General features: G+C 43.7%; 1 protein-coding gene across 1 annotated transcript; it reads left to right on the forward strand.

Moving 5' to 3' along the window:
• The first annotated feature begins 5,906 nt into the window (after nt 1-5,906).
• On the forward strand, nt 5,907-19,429 carry slc7a11 (solute carrier family 7 member 11). The gene is made up of 12 exons (XM_062525138.1): nt 5,907-6,212; nt 9,669-9,795; nt 10,190-10,305; nt 10,849-10,974; nt 11,549-11,648; nt 11,887-11,931; nt 12,184-12,307; nt 14,542-14,645; nt 15,528-15,624; nt 16,308-16,457; nt 16,892-17,066; nt 18,275-19,429. The coding sequence occupies exons 1-12, from the start codon at nt 5,954-5,956 to the stop codon at nt 18,328-18,330; spliced, it is 1,479 nt and encodes a 492-aa protein (XP_062381122.1). The 5' UTR covers nt 5,907-5,953; the 3' UTR covers nt 18,331-19,429.
• The last annotated feature ends 3,071 nt before the right edge of the window (nt 19,430-22,500 follow it).

The following is a 22,500-nucleotide window of genomic DNA, read 5'->3' on the forward strand; positions in this document are numbered from 1 at the left end:
TAATGCAGGTGGCATACTTCTCATTCTAGTGAAGTTGTTTTCCCCCCACATAAGAGGATATAGTGTTAAAGGGATATTCCGCCATTTTTGGAAATAAGCTCATTTCCCACCTCCCCTCGAGCAAAACAATCAATATTTACCTTGTTCCCGTTCATCCAGTCATTCTGTGAGTCTGGCGATACAACTTTTAGCTTCAGCCTAGCATAGATCATTGAATCGGATTAGACCATTAGCTTCTCGCCTGCTAGCTTCATGTTAAAAAGTGACTAAGATTTCTGGTAATTTTCCCATATAAAACGTGTCTCCTCTCAAGTTAGAAAGTGCAGTAAGACCAACTGAAAATGAAACCTGGCGTTTTTCTAGGCTGATTTGACATGGAACTACACTCTCATCTGGCGTAATAATCAAGGGAAGTTGCAAACATACCATGGGCACAGTGATATCTGAAAATAGTCCCCATAGACAACAAGCAGTAGCCTAAGTAGTTCGTGATATCACTGCATTTGCAACTTCCCTTGATTATTACGCCAGATGAGAGTGTAGTTCCATGTCAAATCAGCCTAGAAAAACGCCATTTTCAGTTGGTCTTGAAATGAGCGTATTTCCAAAAATGGTGGAATATCCCTTTAAAGTGTTATTTCAGCAGAGCCTTTTTTTGACATAGAGGCCCATGTTTTTGTATAACAATCTAGGTTGTATTTTAAGATACAGTAAGTGTAAACTGTTGTTGGGGAATTTCCTGAGAAGAAAGCCTGTACACGTTGATTGCCAAACTCTTCTCCTTTTGTGTCCATTGACAGCTTGTGCTGCATCTGGTAATCAACTTGTAAGGACCTCTCAAGATGGCAGGGACCAGAAGAACAATTTGGTAATGCACCCACTACCCAGGAGGCAACCAACAGTGGGCCAAACACTCAGGACATGCTAATTGGACTAAACCACCAGGTAAAGGGATGGGGGAACAAAGACATTTGGAGCAGAGAATCCGTCCTACATTCATCAGTTTGGAAGTTTATTGATATCTTTGAAAAAAAAAAAAACCTGATCTACTCTAGGACTTTGGTTTTATGTTTATTTAAGGTCCTCTGGGTGCACTCAAATAATAACTAGTCTACCGGAGAGATGAAGTACAACAATATGAAATAACAACAATAGATGCACCGCTGAAACATAATATTGCCTAAACGCAGACACTTTCAAAAGATCTAAAGAGTGAATTAGCTTCCGCTCAATGACACATTTCACGTCTGCCCCAGTTCTGTGCATTCTTTTGTGTTGCTACATTCTGATAGTGGGGAGCGTAATAACCAAGGAGGATAATTCTGCACACCGAACCACCTGGGGCTCCATTATGTCTGAGGGAGAACACAAAAAAATGTAATAGACATCAAACTTCCCTCGATACAAGCCTCTATCCGCACCAGTGGAAAACTGCTATAAGATTAGCCTGTTTGTGTTTAGCATTCTCAGGTAGGAATGCCATCGCTGCAATGCTTAGATAGTTTTCTGCTTTGGCGATTAGAACTCAAGACACAGTATTGACAAATTTGTTGACTAGCCAGCGTGAACCCAGACAGTGTTCAAATGTAAACTGAGTAAACAACTGCATTTACTGTAAAGCCTTAGTTTACAAAAAAAATATGTGTTTGCTGCACTTTTGTAAGAATTTGGTAAGAATGTAATGCACCAATTTAAGTTTAATTTCACTGCTGGTTATTCCCCTGGGAGTTTGGCTTCAGTATGATCCTTTTCAGATGGATCTGCAGAGCAAATTCAAATGACCTAACAGGTTTGTGTGGGTTCACCCAGGCTAGAAGTAGACTGAATTCAATTCAGAGGATCAACTGCAGTTAGCCTGTTAGCCTTGGTGACCATGGTGATTTCAGAACAGATGGAGGGATGTTTTGACAGGTTTCTGTATTAGGTTTAACACACGTCAAAGTAAGATGAGTGGTCGTTTGGATGTGTTTGTAAACTGCCACTCCAAAGTGGAGGAAGCTGTTAGTCAGCATTCAGAGGCTGAGCATATACTTTGAGGGGGGCATGTGTCCTCCAGTATGCAAAAATGCTCAAAATGTACCCCCAGTACCATGATATTAAATGGAAATGCTACAGTAGCATCCAGGCCTGTATTACAGTAAGACAATGTGGTGCCCCTGTGCTATACCTCAAAGCCTGCAGTTTCAATGAGCACAAGTCATGACTTGTTGTAGCCTAACAGAGGTAAATATCGTAGCAATTAGCCTATGGTGATGACAGCTTTTAAAACATTTGAGTAAACGCAGAACCTGTTGGGGATGATCTGCATCTCCGTTTTCCAAAACCTATGGTTTTGTCAACCCATTCGCACAATAAATGATTTCTGTGAATAAAATAAAAAATGACAAAATCAAACAACCAAACAAAAAGCATTTTTAAATGTTTACTGGTTGTGTTCGGTTGGTGGCCCACTTGCCCTTATGGATAATTCGGCCCTGGTAGTATAACTCACTGTTGTCCAAAATAATCACTTGTTTCAAACTGACATACTGTACCATGGAATTCTATGTACCAATCGGAAAAGGGCAGATGTGTACAGATTGGTCATTATTTCTGAGAGATGATGCAAGACCTTCTCTCCCTGCTCTTTCCTGTAGCTTTTGATCAGTGCTGTTTTTACATTGAGGAAGAGTAGTGCTTAACAACTAGCTACAGTGCAAACTATTGTTAGCGATTGTCTCTTGTCATGGGTTGATCATACATTATTTTATGTGGTCATCTGAACAAAAATGACGTTATTGTACTGTAAATGACTAACAAATACCTTACTACTGTAACTGACCCTAGGCAGATGGGTTAGGCCCTTGAGTCGTGGTTCTGTCTCTGAATGTTTAACACTCAGTAAAGCGTAAAGCGCCATGAGACATAATATGTTGGCGCTCTATAAGCGATATTCAGCTAAAATTAAAATTGAATTGAATATTCTTTCTTACCAAAGCAGCTGCACCCTCAACTAAGTCAAGTTTAATGAGATAACTCATGCCACCTTCTATTCCTGCCCAATGGCCATCATGCCCCCCCCTTCCCTCGCTCTCTCTTGAAGCTATCCTGAATGCATTAGTTTACATGATCACGTGGAACCAAACACGGCATACCCAGAAAGCACATGCAGACGTTGCACAACCAGGTTTTTTAATATTTGCTGTCATTTGTTCAACCTATAAGATAAAATGGCACACGGAAATGAGAAAGATGTGTTATTAGCAGACATTATTGTTCACAAGAAATCAGACCAGTGTGGACTCATTTACGAATTATATATCATAATTAAAAATCGAAACATTGTACATAGGCTACATACTGTAGGCTAGTATTCATTGGCTTTATAGTATTCATTATCCTCACTGTCTCTTGATTGAGACAGAAGCCCCTCATTTCAACCTGCTGTTTGTTATCGTAAATTTCCCTCCCTCTTGTCTTTTTTTCAAATGGCAGAGCACTATTCCATTTTCAGAGTGCCATATTGAATTTACGAACACACACGCTAATTATCTTGACATTTTAGCAACCACCTGGCTAGCTCGTAATACTTGATAATGCAATCAACACAGCATCACACACAAGGGAGGTGTGTGTGTGTGTGTGTGTGTGTGTGTGGGGGGGGGGGTTTAGACGGGGGAATTCAGAGCACGCTTTTCTTATTTAAGAATCGTGCAGAATATAATAAAAACACAATATCTCAGTACCCCGTTATGATTGATTTCCCATCTGACTCGCATGATTAGACATGTCAAAATCTATTCTTAGAATTTATTAGTCAAATATACTAAGTACATTTGGTGATCTCATTTTAAACACACTCAATCACTCAACTCACTTATTAATTTACTCACATACAAACAAACACACACACACACACAAACACACACACACAGAGAGAGAGAGAGAGAAAAAAAGAGAGAGAGAGAGCACAGTACAGTCAATCCTATTTCCTGTTCCTGTTCCTATAAATATGACTGAGGTTGCCAAGGCAGCTCAACCACATTGTGGCATTTCAGAAATGGTATAGTGTGTCCTGAGCTGAACCCTACCTGTAAAAATGAACAAATGCTTAAACAGTAACCACTCGAGGATTTCCCTGTGTCTTTACTTTCAAGGTTGGATGCTGCTGTTAGTGCTGATGGTGACATCAATTCAGGCCTGATGTAACATTGCATCATCCACATAGTTTATACAGTCACAGTGAAGTTGCACTGACATTCTCAAAGTAGGCGCACACAGACACACAGACACACACACACACACACACACACACACACACACAATCAGAGAGATGGAGAAAGAGAAAGAGGGAGCACAGTACAGTCACCTTAGTTCCTGTTCCTGCTCTTTGAATATGGTGGAAGTTGCTAAGGCAGCGCAACCACATTATCACATTTCAGAAACGGTATAGTATGTCCATACCTGAACCCTACCTGTACTAAAAACAAACAAAGATTCATTGAGAGTTTTCCTGTGCCTGATGATGCTGTCATAGTGCCAAGTCATGTTTACATCAATTCAGGCCCGATGTATTGCATCATCCACATACTGTAGTTTACATAGTGACAGGGAAGTTGCCTTGTCATTCTCAAAATACACACACGTGTCTGTGTGTACTTGGTGTCTTTAGACACAGGGCCCCTGGCAGAATGTATGGTACGTGTTGAAGCCTGTGAAAATAAAGAGAAGGAGAGACGGAGTGAACGACAATAAGATAGAAAAAGAAAGGTAATGAGAAAAAAGGGAAAAGAGAATGTCAGAGAGGAGGGGAGGGACCTCGTAGACAGCAGCTTCAATTAGGTTGAGTAACAGGTGTTCCATTCACTCCCATTGGGCATTTGTATAGATTCCACCGTGACCCATATAGTGACACGAGGACAAGAAACGGTTGAAGCGACCGAGAACACTCATCACGTGATGAGCAGGGGGGAGAGGGGAGGATGAGAGGCTGAATGAATGAAAGGGAGAGAGAGAGAGAGAGAGAGAGAGAGAGAGAGAGAGAGAGAGAGAGAAAGGGTAGGATGAAAGGCAGAATGAAAGAGAGAGAGAGAGAGAGTGAGAGAGAGAAAAGAAGGGTAGGATGAAGGGAAGAATGAAAGAGAGAGTGAGAGAAAGAAAAGAAGGGTAGGATGAAGGGAAGAATGAAAGAGAGAGAGAGAGAAGAAAAGAAAAGAGTGAGACACAGTGAGGAACAAGTGGGAGGAGGTTCTGGGGCTGATTGTCCGCTCAGACTAACCATGGCGCAGCAGAAGTTTGCTTAGTAGGAACAGCGTGTGCCTTATCAACTAACTCTCTGTTTCTGTTTCTCTCTCTCCCTCCCTCTCTCTCCCTCTCTCTCTCTCTCTCTCTCTCTCTCTCTCTCTCTCTCTCTCTCACTTACTCACTCGCTCACACACTCTTTCTTTGGCAGGGGAGAGGCTGGCAAAAAGGGGCAGGATTCACATGCCACATGTTTGCTGACAGTGAACAGAGCAGGACTGAGCCACTTCTGTGAGAGTGTATTGGTGTGTGAGTGTGTCTGTGGTTCTCTCCGTGTGTGTGTGTGTGTGCCAGTGTGTATGTGTATGGATAGAAGTTGAGGTGACAAAAACATAGAGTTTGGAAGTTTTACAGGCTTTTCAGCCTGTACTTTGTGTGTTTGTGTGTGAGTGTGTGTGTGTGAGTGTGTGTGTGTGAGTGTGTGTGTGTGTGTGTGCGTTTGTGTGTGTGTGTGTGCGTGTGTGTGTGTGTGTGTGTGTGTGTGTGTGTGTGTGTGTGTGTGTGTGTGTGTGTGTGTGTGTGTGTGTGTGTGTGTGTGCGCGAGTGAGTGTCTGAGTGAGTGTCTGAGTGAGTGAGTGAGTGAGTGTTGTGTGTGTGTGTGTGTGTGTGTGTGTGTGTGTGTGTGTGTGTGTGTGTGTGTGTGTGTGTGTGTGTGTGTGTGTGAGTGTGTAAAATGTCCAGACGGGTCGGTTCCTCCTCTGGGGCAGAAGTAGCACAGAATGGGGGCAATAAGGACGTTTGCCCTCCAAAGCCCCCCGAGGGCAAGGTGGAACTGCACAAGAAGGTGACCCTGCTCCGGGGAATCTCCATAATCATTGGGACCATCATCGGAGCAGGAATTTTCATCTCCCCCAAGGGGATACTCAAGCACTCTGGAAGCGTGGGAATGTCGCTGGTGGTGTGGATCGCATGCGGAGTGCTGTCTTTGTTTGGTGAGGGGCGCACATGGCTCATTCACATGGACCATAACACACACAAACACACACGCACACACGCACACACACGCACACACACGCACATGCATACACAAAGAATCAGACTACTTAATGTTGGGGAAGACTGTACACTTAAAGTGTATGTTGGGTCAGACTGTACTAAAAGCAAGATTGCTTGCTGTTATAGCTCTTTGATAGCTTTCTAAAGAAATTACACCATAAAAAGATCATGCTGTTTGTGTTTGTGATAGGATGTTTGCTGTATGTGAAAGTAAATGGTGGGAGGATCATACACAAAAACAGTCACATTACAACGTCATTGGAATGTTTGTTATTGGCAGCACTCTTCTGCTCATATCGCATCATATATTGAGACAGGTCTCAAGTCGCCCTCAGGCTATAGCTCGTCAGTCAGCGTGTAGAGGAAATACTCTTTCTCTCTCTCTCTCTCTCTCTCTCTCTCTCTCTCTCTCTCTCTCTCTCTCTCTCCCTATCTCTCTCTCTCTCTCTCTTTTCCCTCTCTTTCTCTTGACGGTACTTCCCTCTGCTGTCACCTGCGGAAACAGTGCATGTCTGATGAATGGGGAAGCAAATGAGCGGGTCTTACATCAGCGGGCCACGCTCCAGTGTGGTTGCCGTTCTGCGTGGCAAGAAAGAGGAAGTGGCGGGGACTGGGGAGACTTGTCACTCGTCATGCTTGGCCTGCTTTATTGGGGGAAAGGCTGGGGATTTCTTTATGATTCATATCAGTCGGTGAAGTGAAACAGGTTGAAGTGCCTCGGGACTATGAGCAAGGCAGACGTATGTGTGGGTGGTATAGCCGCAGACAGACACCCAAACATGCACACAGACCGAGACATGAGAGCATGCACACACACACACACACACACACACACACACACACACACACACACACACACACACACACACACACACACACACACACACACACATTCATTCCATGATTTACTAAACGGTTTTGTCAAATACTTGGCAGGACTTTTACTTTTGGAAACCGCAATGTCACACACCTGCTTGACACACCTGCTTTGTGTGCTACTATGGTATGACTAAACTGAGATAATTTAGGGATAGTGTACATGTAGTGATGCACTCACACCCCTAAGTACACTGTGGATTATTTCCTTTAGTTTCTTGTTATGGGAGCTGTGTGTGTTTTTGTGTGAGTGAGCATGTTGTACCAGCAGTGATTGGGTTAATTAAGAGATATCCATTCGGAGGTCTTTTGGTAGAGACAGTCACACAGTGTGTGTGTGTGTGTGTGTGTGTGTGTGTGTGTGTGTGTGTGTGTGTGTGTGTGTGTGTGTGTGTGTGTGTGTTTGTGTGTGTGTGTGTGTGTGTGTGTGTGTGTGTGTGTGAGAGAGAGAGAGAGATGTAGAGAGAGAGAGAGAGAGAGAGAGAGAGAGAGAGAGAGAGAGACAGAGAGAGAGAGAGTGTGTGTGTGTGTGTGTGTGTGTGTGCATGTGTATACTGTAGGATACAGGGTATCTCTTCCTCATCACAGGTTATTGTACCAGATGAAAGAGAGGGGTGACTGGAGAAAATGCTTCTGAAGCAGCAGAATGCTTGTTGTGGCTTTAGCATATCAGGCCTTAACATGTCATAGGATTTACACAGGGCCCCAGGCACATAACCCTTCCAAATTAAGCCCACACATCTCACTGTATTGAGTTTCATCTGCAGCAAATTCTCTCTCTCTCTCTCTCTCTCTCTCTCTTTCTCGCTCTATCTCACTCCCTCTCTGAGTGTGTGTACTAGTGATGCGCGGGTCGGCCCGTAACCCGCGGACCCCGCGGGTAACCCGCGGGTCGGGTTGGGGCGGGTAAAGAAATGATCACTTTATTTGCGGGGCGGGTTGGGGCGGGTCATTAAAAGCAAAATTACATTTTTAAATCCATGTATGTTGCGTGCAATTCCCTTTAGCCTATATTAAAAGAACCGTATGTAGGATTGTGGCCAAAACGAGTAGGCTAGCCCACTGCAATTACTTTCAAAATACTGTTGCGCGGCGTATCCTCTCCCTCCCCTCTGAGTCGCGGTTGCCAGCTTGCTGCAGGATCCAACAGGAACAGCAACAGGCTGCTAGCTTTCAATGGCAAGTGCTAATGTTGTTTTCCTCAGCATAATGACAGAGAAACGAACTCTGATAATGCATTGCTAACGTCAGCAATGACTAGCCGTTATTATTTCCCAAACAATTCCTTAACCTACCTTTTCAATTCAATGAGCCACCTCCTCCATATGGCTCCACATAACGTTACTTTGCACAAACATGCATAACTTGTTTGTTCGACTGTCATAGGCTATTTGAAATGTCAATTTACACTATAGCTTACAAGTAAGTTAGCCAAACTGATGAATCTTTATCTGTCCAGGAGCAAATTAACAACACTGACTGTCTTCAAATTCTTCTCCGTTTTCAGCAGCCTCAATCTCCTATACAAATCCTTGTTTTATTTTGGACGTATTTCGTAGGCTATAATGTTTAGCCTAGATTACAAACGCTGCTTTGTAGGTTTTTGCTGTGTATTTCTAGATTTTTTAAATGTGTAGCCTATCATCTGGTTATAATGACCTGATTATCGTTCATATTCATAATCATAGCCTTTGTTGTTGCCAGTTTACAGGCGATGTTTCCAAGCACTTACAATGCCCAGTAGTCTATGTAATAGTCGCGGGTGCGGGGCGGGTTGTCAAAATAGATACAGTGGTGCGGGGCGGGCTGGGTTGGGCCAAATAATTTCATAAAAGCGGGACCCGCGGGTTGAAAAAATACCCGACCCGCGCATCACTAGTGTGTACAGTATGTGTGTGTACAGGGCAACGGATATCTCTTCCTCATCCCAAGTTATTGTCATTCTGGCCGGCTGCAAGTTCAGATGTTTTTTTGCGCCATCTGGGTGAGGGGTGTGGCGGTGTAGGGGTGGGGGTGTGATTATTCTGTGTTCTGCAGATAGGGACACGGTGGGCATGCGTGTTCAACATTTGACTAAAACACATGACAATGCCATCTTTTGTCACACCAAGTTCTTTGGATCCAGCAGACAAAACAGCACACTTACAGGCAGCTCTGGAGTGAGCCTGAAATCAAGGCCTTGTTGTATGGCCTCATAGGCTGTTTCTCTCCCACCCTTTTGCCATCCTTTTCGACCTTTCTTTCTACCCCCTCTCTTCACACGCTCTCCATGTCTGTTCTAATTGCCTATTTTTCTCTTTTTCTGCCCTCTCTGTCCCTCTTTCTCAGCATTTGTTTTTTTTATTGCCTCACTCAATTCAATTCATAAGTGCTTTATTGGCATGACAAATAAACATTTGTATTGCCAAAGCAATTGTTACATACTGTACATTGAGCATACAGGTATAAGACAAATAATCTCTCTCTCTCTCTCTCTCTCTCTCTCTCTCTCTCTATCCTCTCTTCCTGAATAACAGGGGCGCTCTCTTATGCAGAGCTGGGCACTTGCATCAAGAAGTCTGGGGGCCACTACATATACATCCTGGAGACTTTCGGCCCTCTCATGGCGTTCGTCCGCCTCTGGGCTGACCTGATTGCAATAAGGTACGTAAAGCCCAGATCACCCGCAGGGTCAGCTCCCTGTAACCGCAAACCAGTCCAGGCTGTGCAAGCTATACTCTCTGCGTGTATATAATATGTGGGGGGATTTAGTCCTAATCTCAATAGACAGCTTCAAAATGAATGGATTTGCCTCATACCCGAGATTACCTGTTGTTATTTAGTGGTTTGGCTTTCTTGAATGGAGCTTGGTAAGCGCTGAAGCACACATCTGATTTTGATACTTGGAAAATGAACTTTGTGCATTAAGGAATCAATGGATTGATGTATACTGTAGATGTGATTTGAGTCTCTCTCTCTCTCTCTCTCTCTCTCTTTATCTCTCTCACTTTCTCTCTCTCTCTCTCCTAAACACACACACTCTCTCTCCTTCTGTTAGGCCTGCAGGTTTGGCAGTCATTTCATTGGCATTTGGTCAGTACATTCTAGAGCCTATCTTCACTCCCTGTGGGGTTCCGGAGATCGCAATCAAACTGGCCACTTCCATCGGCATAAGTAGGTCTATGAAGCAGACTGGTTTCACTTCATGAAAAATCTCCATTTGGCACAGAGAGCATCTAGTTCACAGGACTCACAAAAGACGACTCAAACATGCACAACCAGGAATGATATTGCTCACCTTCACAAAGGACAAATTAGTCTAGGAAAAAGCACACCATTTCCTGATTTAAGAACATGATTTCATTTCCACTTTAATCAGCAGGTAGTAAGGAACTGTGATATCATAACCATACATATACAAACATTTCAAATGTTCAAGAGTAAATACTGTTCACCTATAAAGTGACAATTTGATGTAGTCTGCAACAAGAATATGAGACAAAATGAAACCATTTCTATTTGAATTACTGTATAAGCACTTGTCCTTGATTGCAGAGAGTATGGCACTTCAAATTGATTGCAACCAGAGTTGTTTGTTTTGGAGAGTAGTTTTTGCACAAATGGACAGATTAGAATGGACAGTGAAAGAGTCATGTATGGCATGACAAACACCATTTACGCGTTTATGTTTTGTTTGGTTTGTTTGTTCTTTCTTAGCAACTGTGATGTACATCAATTCTATGAGTGTAAGCTTGACGGCCAGGATACAGATCTTCCTGACAGGCTGTAAGCTCTTAGCGATGGCCATCATCATCGTCCCAGGGTTCTATCAGCTTTTCAAAGGTACGAGAAACCCACCTGAGACAGCAGAACAAACAATACTGAAGTCAATCTATGATTAAGCAATGCAGGGGTTCCACATTCTATCAACCTTCATGTAGTGTCCAATCACATTTTATTATGATTTTTATTTTAATGTTTTATAAATTGTGATTAACTCTTTCCCATTCTCTCTCTTTTACACATACACACACATACACACACACACACACACACACACACACACACACACACACACACACACAGACACACAGACACACACACACACACACACACCAACATCCAGACACACACACACACAGACACACACACACACACACACACACACACACACATATTCCGTGATATCACTACTATCTGATCTACCTGGCAGCTAATTAAGATGAGCTGGTTTACTAAACGGTTAGGTCAGACACACACACAAGCACACGCACACGCACACACACACACACACACACACACACACACACACTATGATATCCTCTCCATTATCTAACTCTAAAAACAATCAAAGACGTAAGAAACACCAACAAAATAAGCTCAAAGCTTGAGTGTGCCTTCTGTGTGTGTTTCGCAGGACAGACGCAGAACTTTGAAAACGCCTTTCAGCTGGAGAAAGTCCAGTTGAGCGGCCTTCCGCTGGCCTTTTACTCAGGGATGTACGCCTATGCTGGCTGGTGAGCGCGAGACAGCACCCCACCGTCACCCGGCGCGCCACACGCCGCCACCTCATTACCGGCCCGATTCTGTTCCATTTCATTTTCAATCACATTAGCGGCGTTAGGCTCAGTTCAGGGCGCAACAGTTCAGATCGGTTCAATATAATTCGGTGTCACGGAGTCTTGCATGGGATAATTACACGGGGAAGATAATAACGTGATCACTGAAACATGTCATTTGTCTCCGCTTTCACAGGTTTTACTTGAATTTTGTAACTGAGGAGGTGGAAAACCCAGAGAGGTAGGCATTCAGCCATTCAGTCTCACAGATCAGTGCAATATATGAGCAAGATGTTGCTTTGGTGAAGGTTTAGGTACTAGGGTGGACATACCCTGTGTCCCCTCTCTTTGATAAGTATGGTCAGACGTCACGTCATCAACAAGTAATTTGCCATTTTCTGCTTGCTGCTTTGACGCGTTGACACATCTAATGTTCAAATAATTTCCGCATTAAGAGGTCGTCTTTGTATTGTTTTTACCCTTTGTTTGACAGGACAGTGCCACTAGCCATCTGCATCTCCATGGCGATAGTGACTGTATGTTACGTGCTGACGAACGTGGCGTATTATGCGGTGATGACTGCCGAGGAGCTGTTGGCATCGGAGGCGGTTGCCGTGGTAAGAGACTATCTTTCGTCCAGCTGCTTCTCTTCCACTTATCCATCTATAACTTTTTGAGTTATCTTGCTAACAAACAGACAAACAAAGAAACAAAGAAACAAAGAAACATACAAACAAACCCTGATGGAAACATAACCTCGTTGGCAGAGGTAGTAACATTTTAGCTCCAGTGCAGTGGAGACCTTAGCTAGGAATACCACCGCATCTGTCAATAGTATTGGAATAGTGGAATAATGGAAATGAGAGCATGTTAAATCCCTAAACGTAACCTGGGAGACCATCAGGAGCCCGGGAGAGAAGAGTGTCCATGAATCAGATGGAGAGGCTTGCATGGGAGCAGGGGGGAACTGATGGAATATCCTCTTTCCCTCTATCCATGGATGTTTTCCACAATTGATACTTTTGCACCTGCAGGGCGCTCAATTGCATTCTAACACCCCATTAGTCAGTTGTTATTAGTTGTCTGTTTATGGGAGCAATCTGGACCCCGGAAAAAAAAACCCAAAACGAAATGGTTTTGTATTGCATTTTTATTGCAAGCGCTGATACAATTGGACTCCCCCAAATCTAGTTTTATACGCGTTTGAAATTGGACACTTGCAAATCTAGCATTAGGGGAAAACGGCGCATGATTCTCCAGAACCCAGGAATGCTTTTATATGGGTTGCATTTTATTTTCCAAGCATTATCCCACCAACCCTCCACCCTCCCATCCCCCCCAACCCCCACCCTCCTGATAGGTAGGCACATATCTTCTCACCGGGAACGTTCCGTAACTTCTACACGCGCCCGCACACACACACACGCACACACACAGGCCCGCCGCCTCTTCCTGCCTAACTCTATTTGGCGGGTGGGTGTGAATGATCAGCGATGGCCGTTCCCCCAGCCACTTTAAACCTCACTTAGCCCATCATCATTACCTCCACCCTGAACCAGAACCTTCTGTCTGCTCTCTCTCTCTTTCTCTCTCCCTCTCTCCCCTCTTTCTCTCTCTCTCTCTCTCTCTCTCTCTCTGTCTGACTCTCACCAAAATAAATGTAATTTAATGCAGTCCCCCACCTCTCCCCCTAAATGGTTCCCAGCTCGCGGAGAGTAATCATATTTCCGTCAGTGGAGATGACAGGCCCCTGAATAAGAGCGAGGGAGGATGTGGCAGCAGTGAGGGTGGTGGTGGGTGGTGGTGGGTGGTGGTGGGCAGAGGGGGACGCTGCCATGGGAGCAAGCCAGGCTGAAAGGGTCCTCATCCGATTAGACCACCTTGATGGAGTCATCTGGAGCTTTCCGGATTTATTTCTTTTCTCTTTAAGCAGGGGGGAGAGGTACGGCTTGGCTGGGTAGCTCTGTTACTCTGTCGAAGGGAGGGAGGGAGGAAAGGAGGAAGGAAGGGAGGGAGGAGGAGGAGGAGGAGGAGCGGAGGGTATGTTTCAGAGGGAGCAGAGAGGCTCTGTCCCTTTCTGGCCCTGATTGGGAGTTTAGAGAGGAGATTTTCTCTCAGTGCTGCTGAGCTGATGACTTGCATCTCTACATTCTCTCTCTCTCTCTCTCTCTCTCTGCCTCTGTCTTTCTTTCTGGACCATTTATTCCTCTCTTTGTCTTTCCTTTATGTTCAACGTTTTGCTCTTCCTCTAAAATTGCCCCTCCCTATACCATGTTCTCCTCCTCTCCCTTTTTCTTTCTTTCTTTCTTCCACTCTCCCTCTCTCTCACACACACACACACACACGCACACCACACACACACACATACTCACACTCACACACCTTCTGTCTGAAATTCTATTTAAATTTCAAATTTCAAGTGCTTTATTGGCATGACAAATAGAAACCTGTGTGTGTGTCTGTGTGTGTGTGTGTGTGTGTGTGTGTGTGTGTGTGTGTGTGTGTGTGTGTGTGTGTGTGTGTGTGTGTGTGTGTGTCTGAGTGCAGTCTTTGGTGTAAAAGTAGTTGCAAATGTGTGTGAATATGATTATCATTCATATTTTCCCTCAGATGGTAGCAATTGAGAAAATACCATGCTCCTATAATACCTCTTTCTGTTTTCAGCCACTAAGAAGGGTTTCTTGAATTCTTGAATTTTCCCTTGGGGATCAATAAAGTATCTCTCTCTCTCTCTCTCTCTCTCTCTCTCTCTCTCTCTCTCTCTCTCTCTCTCTCTCTCTCTCTCTCTCTCTCTCTCTCTCTCTCTCCCTCTCTCTCTCTCTCCCTCCCTCTGTCTCTTTCTCTCCCACAGACCTTTGCAGAGAGGCTGTATGGAAAGTTCTCAGTCGCAGTTCCCATATTTGTCTCCCTGTCCTGCTTCGGTTCCATGAACGGATGTCTGTTTGCTTTTTCAAGGTGGGTTGAATTTGCATTCTGCCATCCCATTCTCCCATTGGAAATCAAATTAATCTATAATTTTGAAGTACAGTAATTTTCCGCATATAAGCCGCATTGTGTATATGCCGCAGGACAGTGTTTTATGCAAGTTAAAAGAAACGAAATCATATTAACACCATATTAACTGCCCCCCGTATTAACCTCATAGCTGAAGAAATTTAGCAAAATCAATGTATAAGCCGCGGCTAATAGTCGGGAAATTATGGTATATCTGATAAAGTGCACCTAACAGATTTTATATTGACAGTGTATGTGTGTTAAGTCCTTATACTCAATATTAAATACAGAAACACTATGGTATGTCTTGCTTGCATTTGTCTATTCCGTTAGTGAACACACGAACGATTCCACAGAGACAGTTAGAGAGGCTGTGTTCCCGCTAAAGCTCAAAGGACTAAATAAACTTCAATTTAAACCCAATTCATAATTCTGAGTTTTTCAAAAGGAGTGTGAAGCACAGACGTGAGTCCATATGTTATTGTTGTAAACAGGGCTTTAGCATCAAACCCTCTGACAATCTACTCCAGCAGCAGCAGCATCTGCCGGCTCGGTCCTTGCGACTCTGAAGAACACAACTCACACAGATGTGTATTACACTGGGTTAATGTTTACCTCTGTTAGACAAGCACCTCCTCTCGCACGCTCTCTCTCTCTCTCTCTCTCTCTCTCTCTCTCTCTCTCTCTCTCTCTCTCTCTCTACTTCTCTCTCTACCTCTGTCGGGTCTTGGTTACAATCCCCACACTGACCCCCTTTCGCGCTGCAGATGTTGGTGCTAATAAGTACGAATATGACGCTGTGTCGATGTCTTAACGCCTTGCTCCTCTTTTGTGCCCTTCCAGAATGTTCTACGTAGCATCTCGTGAGGGCCATCTGCCAGAGTTCCTGTCCATGATACATATCCGCAGACACACACCCCTGCCTGCGGTCATCATATTGGTGAGTGCAGGGTCATGCGGGTCCCAGGGAGGAGTAGTGCACCTAACGGGTTACCCTTAGTGTCAAGCCAGGATATGTTAACTCAGAGTAAGTGCTGAACATCCCAACAGAGGAGCCCAATGGATTTGTCTTGCAGGCAGAATGGATCAGCCTGGGCCTTCTATTAGAAGGTGTTCTACTTATTGTCAGTGAATTTAGCCAGGCTTGTCACTGATCCGCATTTGGTAGATGTGCAGTGGTGACCAGAGGACACAAAGCTGAGTAAACACTGTGTAAACCTCCAGCGACGGACAACAGTAAACTCGATAGTGCAAAAAGCCCTTCATGTCAGAGTGTGTAGGATTAAGTGCCTACATACTGTAAAGAACTCACACTCACACTCAATCCCTACCTGGCATACTGACATACATCCATGTTGTTCTACCGATTGTCTGTCTTTCCAGGGCCTAAGATCTTCTGTACTGGGACGCATTATCCAAAACCATAGTTGCTAACTAAGTGAGCTAACTAAGTTAGCAACTTTGTTGGTTGCAGTGCTCTTTCCCATTGCCAACCAACTATGTTGCTAACAGGTTAGCAAGTTTTGGGAAACACAACCCTGTTGTCCAGTGCATTCCTCCATTCACCCCCCACCCCTTCCCTTCCCTGTGTCTCCCCCCCCCTCCTCGGTCTCGCTGCTGCAGTATCCCGTGACGCTGCTGATCCTGTGGTCAGGTGACCTGTACAGCCTGCTGAACTTCATGAGCTTCCTGCGCTGGCTCTTCATCGGCGTGGCCGTGCTCGGGCTCATCTACCTGCGCTACACACGACCTGACATGCCACGGCCGTTCAAGGTGAGACACCGCCGTAACCACGCCTGACGTATGCTGTGTTGTTATGACACCCGTAAACACCCTTCCTCTCACCTTATCGTGGTCTGTGTTTGAACAAGGGCAGTTGATATTACTGGGTTATTGCTCTGTCAACACAGTTGTTTATTCTAATTTATTAATGGAAACAAAAGTATATAGATAGATAGATAGATAGATACTTTATTGATCCCCAAGAGGAAATACAGGAAGTCTATTCTCTGTTTCTTTAATGCAAGGATGTGTTAGGTGTGATTTCCAAGTGAACTGTATAATTTATGCATGACAAATGATAGATTTTGTCTTGTTTTTTAGTGTCATGTTTTTGTTTAGAAATGCTCATTTGTCCTCATCGTGATGGACCTGACTGGATACAAACTTTCTTTCTTTCTTTCTTTCTTTCTTTCTTTCTTTCTCAGGTGCCACTGTTCATCCCTGCAGTGTTCTCCTTGACCTGTTTCCTCATGGTGTTCATGTCTCTGTACTCGGACCCTGTGAACACAGGCATAGGCTTTGCCATCTCTCTCACAGGAGTCCCTGCATACTACATCTTCATCGTTGCCAACAAACCAAAATGGGTGCTCAGGTTCTTAGGTAAGGAAGCCTCGGTGGAGTCTAGGAAAAGAGTTGGGGAACCATCTGTGAATGCATTGCAAGCTAACCATCTGGCTATGCATTGAAGTGTATTGTTCATGCAACCCTTGATGTAAAGCAGGTGTTTTCAACTAGTTGTATGCGGCCCACCGTGACAGCATTGGAGATGATGACATGTCTTTGACCATGTATCTAATCTTGTAGTTTAAAGGTTCCCTATAAGCACGATTGGGTGACATCACTTCTGTTGACAAAGTATTTTCAGACAGAGAGCTAGCTCGCCCCTCCCTCCCGTGCAGCTGAGTCTGTCATGGATGCACATCTCGCCAGTGATTGGCTGGAACACAGTTTATGTTTCATGGTCCAGGCTTTTGTTGCAGTTTCAACCTTTAGTTAAGGGAATCACAATATTTGTCTCATCACACCACACAACAATGGTCCTCAGACTACAGCATGGTGTGTTCCATGCTTCAGAATTGAAATCTCCTGATGTAAAGTGATTATTTTTTCCCCTGAATGAGGTGTTTTTTCATAGTATGTGTTTGTTCCAAACAACAACAATGAAGATATAAAAAAGAAAACACACGTCCTAAACTGGGCTGATATTTATTTAATGGCATTCAGTTGAACTGGTCAGTAAGGCTTTTTGAAACACAGTGGATAATGGATTTTGTTTTGGGTTGCTAATTTCAGCTAAAGGAGAACAAAGTGTGCATTAGCAGGCTCCAAGGCCATTCACACACAGCTCCAAGTCTTGCCCACTGTGTATGCTGCGAACACACCACATTTCCCCTGATCCCAGTACATCCTGGTGCACTTTGGGTTGACACGGTGTGCTAAGTAACTGCACCGTTTCAAGGACAATCATCACAAAATGGCTGACATCAAATGTGCACCGCTAAATGGTTTCTTCCAAGACAGATGAGTGTCCCACTCAGTCTTACAGGCAGACACATAACTGAAGTGCTCCGTTCAAAGAACGTAAACTGCAACGGCTAATATCCACTATAACCAATGGGACTGGCTACACCAGATGTGATAGTGGCACGTAATTCTGACATACTTCAAATTAAATAGATGCAATAGATGGGTGGAGATGTGCTAGTCAAAAACCAGTGAACACGAGGTTGTCATTGTAATGTCTCCTGAAGCTCAGTCGGTCATGCTGCAAACTGACTTGTATCTTTTTGTCTGTTTTTTTTTAACAGATTCTATGAACAGATCACTACAGATCATCCTTGAAGTTGTACCAGCAGATAACTAATGGGTCTTGCTCTTATTGCTTCCTCTTGTTTGTGTGTGTGTGTGTGTGTGTGTGTGTGTGTGTGTGTGTGTGTGTGTTGTATGTATGTGTGTGTGTGTGTGTGTGTGTGTGTGTGTGTGTTTGTGTCTCTGTGTTTCAGACGAAGAAAGGGACAATATAATTTGTACTGTATCTGAGCTACATATTCTGTATGTGTGTGTGTGTGTGTGTGTGTGTGTGTGTGTGTGCGTGTGAGTGTGACTGTGAATCTCAACACCAACATTTTCATAAATTGAGCCGCACTTGGCTGGCAGATGGTCAAATCTAGAGCGGCTTAGTGGGCTTTCATGTCTCATATCATCATTTTATATCTCAGTGATATTTCCATACCGCCGTAATTTAAGGAAAGTGCTTGCACTGAGAGGTGGAACACACTAAATTCAGGAGGAGGATTATGGGTAATCTATCTCTATAACCCCTTCCTCAACAGCCAGCAGAATGCATGTACCCTCATAACGCACACTCATCCATCCACTTATTCATACACACACACACACACACAAACACATACACACACACTCGTACACATACACATACACACTCTCTCTCTCACACACACACACACACACACACACACACACGCACACGCACATATACATATACACACACTACACACACCCAGACACTCAAATGCACAGTTGAAAACCGTGTATGAATTGCATTACTCTCCGGTGAACTGGCTGTTCATAACATTAACGTTTAAGTAAAAGCTTTGACTCAATAGGCTTGTAGGAGACTCAAAGCGATGATCAGAGAGATGACCAAGATCAATCATCCACTGAAAGGAATCGTTGGCCATATTGTGCATATGCGCCACATATACTGTGTTACATAATGTAGTGTGTTGTATTGTAAGTGAAACGTTGTCATGATGTTCTCTTTTAGAATATCACTGTAAAGCATTCCATTAAAAGAAAGAGACTGAATGTTCTGTTACACAATGTCCTGTGCAACATGCAGTAGGTTTACGTCAGGTTAGGACTTGCTAGAAGGAAAGTCTAAAAAGTGATGTAGTAACATGTCTATGTGTTTGTGCCAACTAACATTAAAACATTACATAAACCTGGGGACCTATTCGGACATTTTTTGTTGGGTGTGTCAACAGGTGTCATTCCAGCGTCTGGTGCGTGTGTGTGTGTGTGTGTGTGTTTATGTGTGTGTGTAAATCAGTTGTTTATCCTCCTCCAAAATCCTGAAAGCTTTGGAAGCTGTTCTTGCTCTGACTACCTTCCAGTCATGTGTGATGTAAGGTGCTTCCCATCCCTCCACTCACACGCAATCGCTCTCCTCGGTTCTCCGTTCCTCCAGCTTGCGCCCTGGAAATCGCTTAAAGCTCAACGTCATTTCTCAAATTGAAACTAAAGGAGGAGAGAGGAGGGAAGAGAAAGGGTCGATATGTGAGGAAACTAGTGGTGGGCCGTTATCGGCGTTAACGTGCTGCGTTATCGTGCAACTCTTATCGGGCGATAAAAAAAATACCGGCGTTAATCTATTCTCAAAGTTGGGCTGGGAGCTGGGTCTATACCACGCAAGCTATGATCACTTTCACCTTGATATCTAAGCGCGAACGCCAATGTTTAAGAGTGTGCCTGAAAAAAGTCTAGGTCGCACTGGTGCACCTGACGCTGCTCGGCTGCTTTCTTTCACAAGTTGTCATTGTAGACTATGCGTGCAACTTTACCAAACAGTAACCAATGATACATCCTCCCAACATGGGCGATAAGCTCAGACCCCTTCCGAATCGGCACCTGATCGCTCATTCCTAATAGAAGTAACCCCCCTCTCCTTTCTCTTGCTTTCTCTTGCTCTCCCTCTCCCTCACTCTCCCGTGCGCGCTCAATGGACACTCGCGAGTCACGACCCGCCCCTCGACATGCACATTTAATCCAAATAAAACATTCACTATCGTGAAAGCAATGATGCATATAGAAGACGTAAGCTAAATTAATATAAATTCCGGTTAGCATCATTGCTGCAGAAAGTTGATTAAAACTCTTACATTCAAGTCACTCTTGCATGAGTTGGATGATAATCTCAATACCAATGTTTTCCAACTCCAAAACTCGAAAGGAGAGAAAGTATTAGCCCACATTGAAACTTACAGTAAACACACGTGGGGAAACTGAGCAGTCCAACTAGTAAACTATGATAAACTAGCCAACTATGCTAGGCTTTGTTTACATTTTGAGGTTTCAAGCAGACAGCTGAATTAAAGAGGCAGAGTTGTAATATGAATAGTAAGCGTTAAAGGCGATGCAATGAAAAATGTGGGTGCACCTAAATTTTGCGCTGGTGCACCTAAAATTAATCTAGATTAATCTAGATTAATTTCAAGATTACAGTGAGATTAATCTAGATTAACAAAATGAATCTATGCCCAACTCTAGAGGAAACACAAGAGCATCCTATACGGAACCATTTTCAGTCGGAATTGTGCGATCATTGGTCCAAGCTGTCAAGGTGAAAATTCCCCTCTCACATCTGTATCAACTTTCATTTTCAAGTTCATAGGGATTTATTAGCGCCAATAAGTTAGTAGATAGGCCAAGAAAAGATCTTTATACGCTGGAAATTAAGTTAATTTCAATAAATATTCACTCATGTCTTGAAACTATCAAACACTTTCGCATCAATTCTCAAGGTCAATTCTGTAAGTGGGAAGAGTACTTGTTCACATGATATTTTTCTGGCTGTGTTTCATATTCAACTCTACAATGTGCTATACAGTCTGTTTATTCTAGCCTAAGAGGTGATGCTTTGCATCATCAGTAATTGACTTCTCTTAAAAGTGATGTGAGCAGGACATCTCATTTCTTATATATCTGTGTCTCCTTCAGTCCTCCATCTTTAAATGGTTAGGACAACAGAAAGAAAGGAAGCAAAGTAAGCGAGGATGGACGAAAAGACAAATGATCTTCCTCCATATGTGTTTATCATAAGTTAGTCTAGAACACTTGCATACTTTAAAGGAAGCAAAGTAAAGGAGGCTGGACAAAAAGACACATGATCTTCATCCATATTTGTCTATTATAAGTTAGTCTATAAGAAGACATGCATACTTTACAGTAAGCATGGAATCAAAGGGAGGATGGACAAAAAGACACACAATCTTCACCCATATTTGTCTGTTATAAGTTAGTCTATAAGAAGACATGCATACTTTAAAGTAAGCATGGAAGCAAAGTAAGGGAGGATGGACAAAAAGACAAATGATCTTCCTCCATATTTGTTTATCGTAAGTTAGTCTATAAGCACACTTGCATACTTGAATGTACTGTATGTACTGTACTGTACATGCGTGTGTTTGGGGAGGGTGGAGGTGGCAGCTGTTTTTCCCCACCGTGTCCCTGCCCAAGTAGTCAGTCTCGCACACAATCACAGAAACCCTCCCATATTCCCCGTCTGCTATCCCCAAAGGCCATGATCAATGAACAGGTTTAGCTCCATTGAGCCGATGGCTTTTCACAGAGACGCGGATCAATACAACTACATGGAGGAATTTCAGAGGAAAGGTGTGTGTGTGTGTGTGTGTGTGTGTGTGTGTGTGTGTGTGTGTCTGTGTGTGTGTGTGTGTGTGTGTGTGTGTGTCCACTTGCAATGTTTGTTTGTGTGTGTGTGTGTGTCTCCTGTTATATTTGTGTGCACCTATGTGTGTTCACTTTTGATTATGTGTGTGTGGTGGGATGCTTTTGCTGAAAGGCTTTTGGCCGAAGAGATTGATTTCTCCATCGGGGTGATTCCATAACACCAAGACACACAGTGACGTCTCCCTGAGGACTCACCAATATAGGGTTCCAGAGTTCCAGAGTGGCTCCAGAGTTGTCAAAGAACTGTGTATGTGTGTGTATGTTCATGTGTGTGTGTGTTCATGTGTTTGTGTGTGTGTGTGTGTGTGTGTGTGTGTGTGTGTGTGTGTGTGTGTGTGTGTGTGTGTGTGTGTGTGTGTGTGTGTGTGTTTTGTCTTTATATGAATGAAAAAGTGGGAGAGAATGTGAGTGGGAGGAGAGAAGAAAATGGCAGAGATAAACAGAAGCATTGAGAAGAAGTGGGGGAGAGAGAGAGAGAGAGAGAGAGAGAGAGAGAGAGAAAGAGACAGGGAGAGAGAGGGAGAGCATGATGAAGATGTTTAGG

Source organism: Sardina pilchardus, chromosome 21, assembly GCF_963854185.1.
Source record: "Sardina pilchardus chromosome 21, fSarPil1.1, whole genome shotgun sequence".
Taxonomy (NCBI): domain Eukaryota; kingdom Metazoa; phylum Chordata; class Actinopteri; order Clupeiformes; family Clupeidae; genus Sardina; species Sardina pilchardus.

Coding starts and splice junctions, on each gene's coding strand:
- slc7a11 (XM_062525138.1), top strand. CDS start 5,954: ATGTCCAGACGGGTCGGTTCCTCCTCTGGGGCAGAAGTAGCACAGAAT. Junction 10,306..10,848: donor GGCCACTTCCATCGGCATAA/GTAGGTCTATGA, acceptor GTTCTTTCTTAG/CAACTGTGATGTACATCAAT. Junction 17,067..18,274: donor ATGGGTGCTCAGGTTCTTAG/GTAAGGAAGCCT, acceptor TTTTTTTAACAG/ATTCTATGAACAGATCACTA.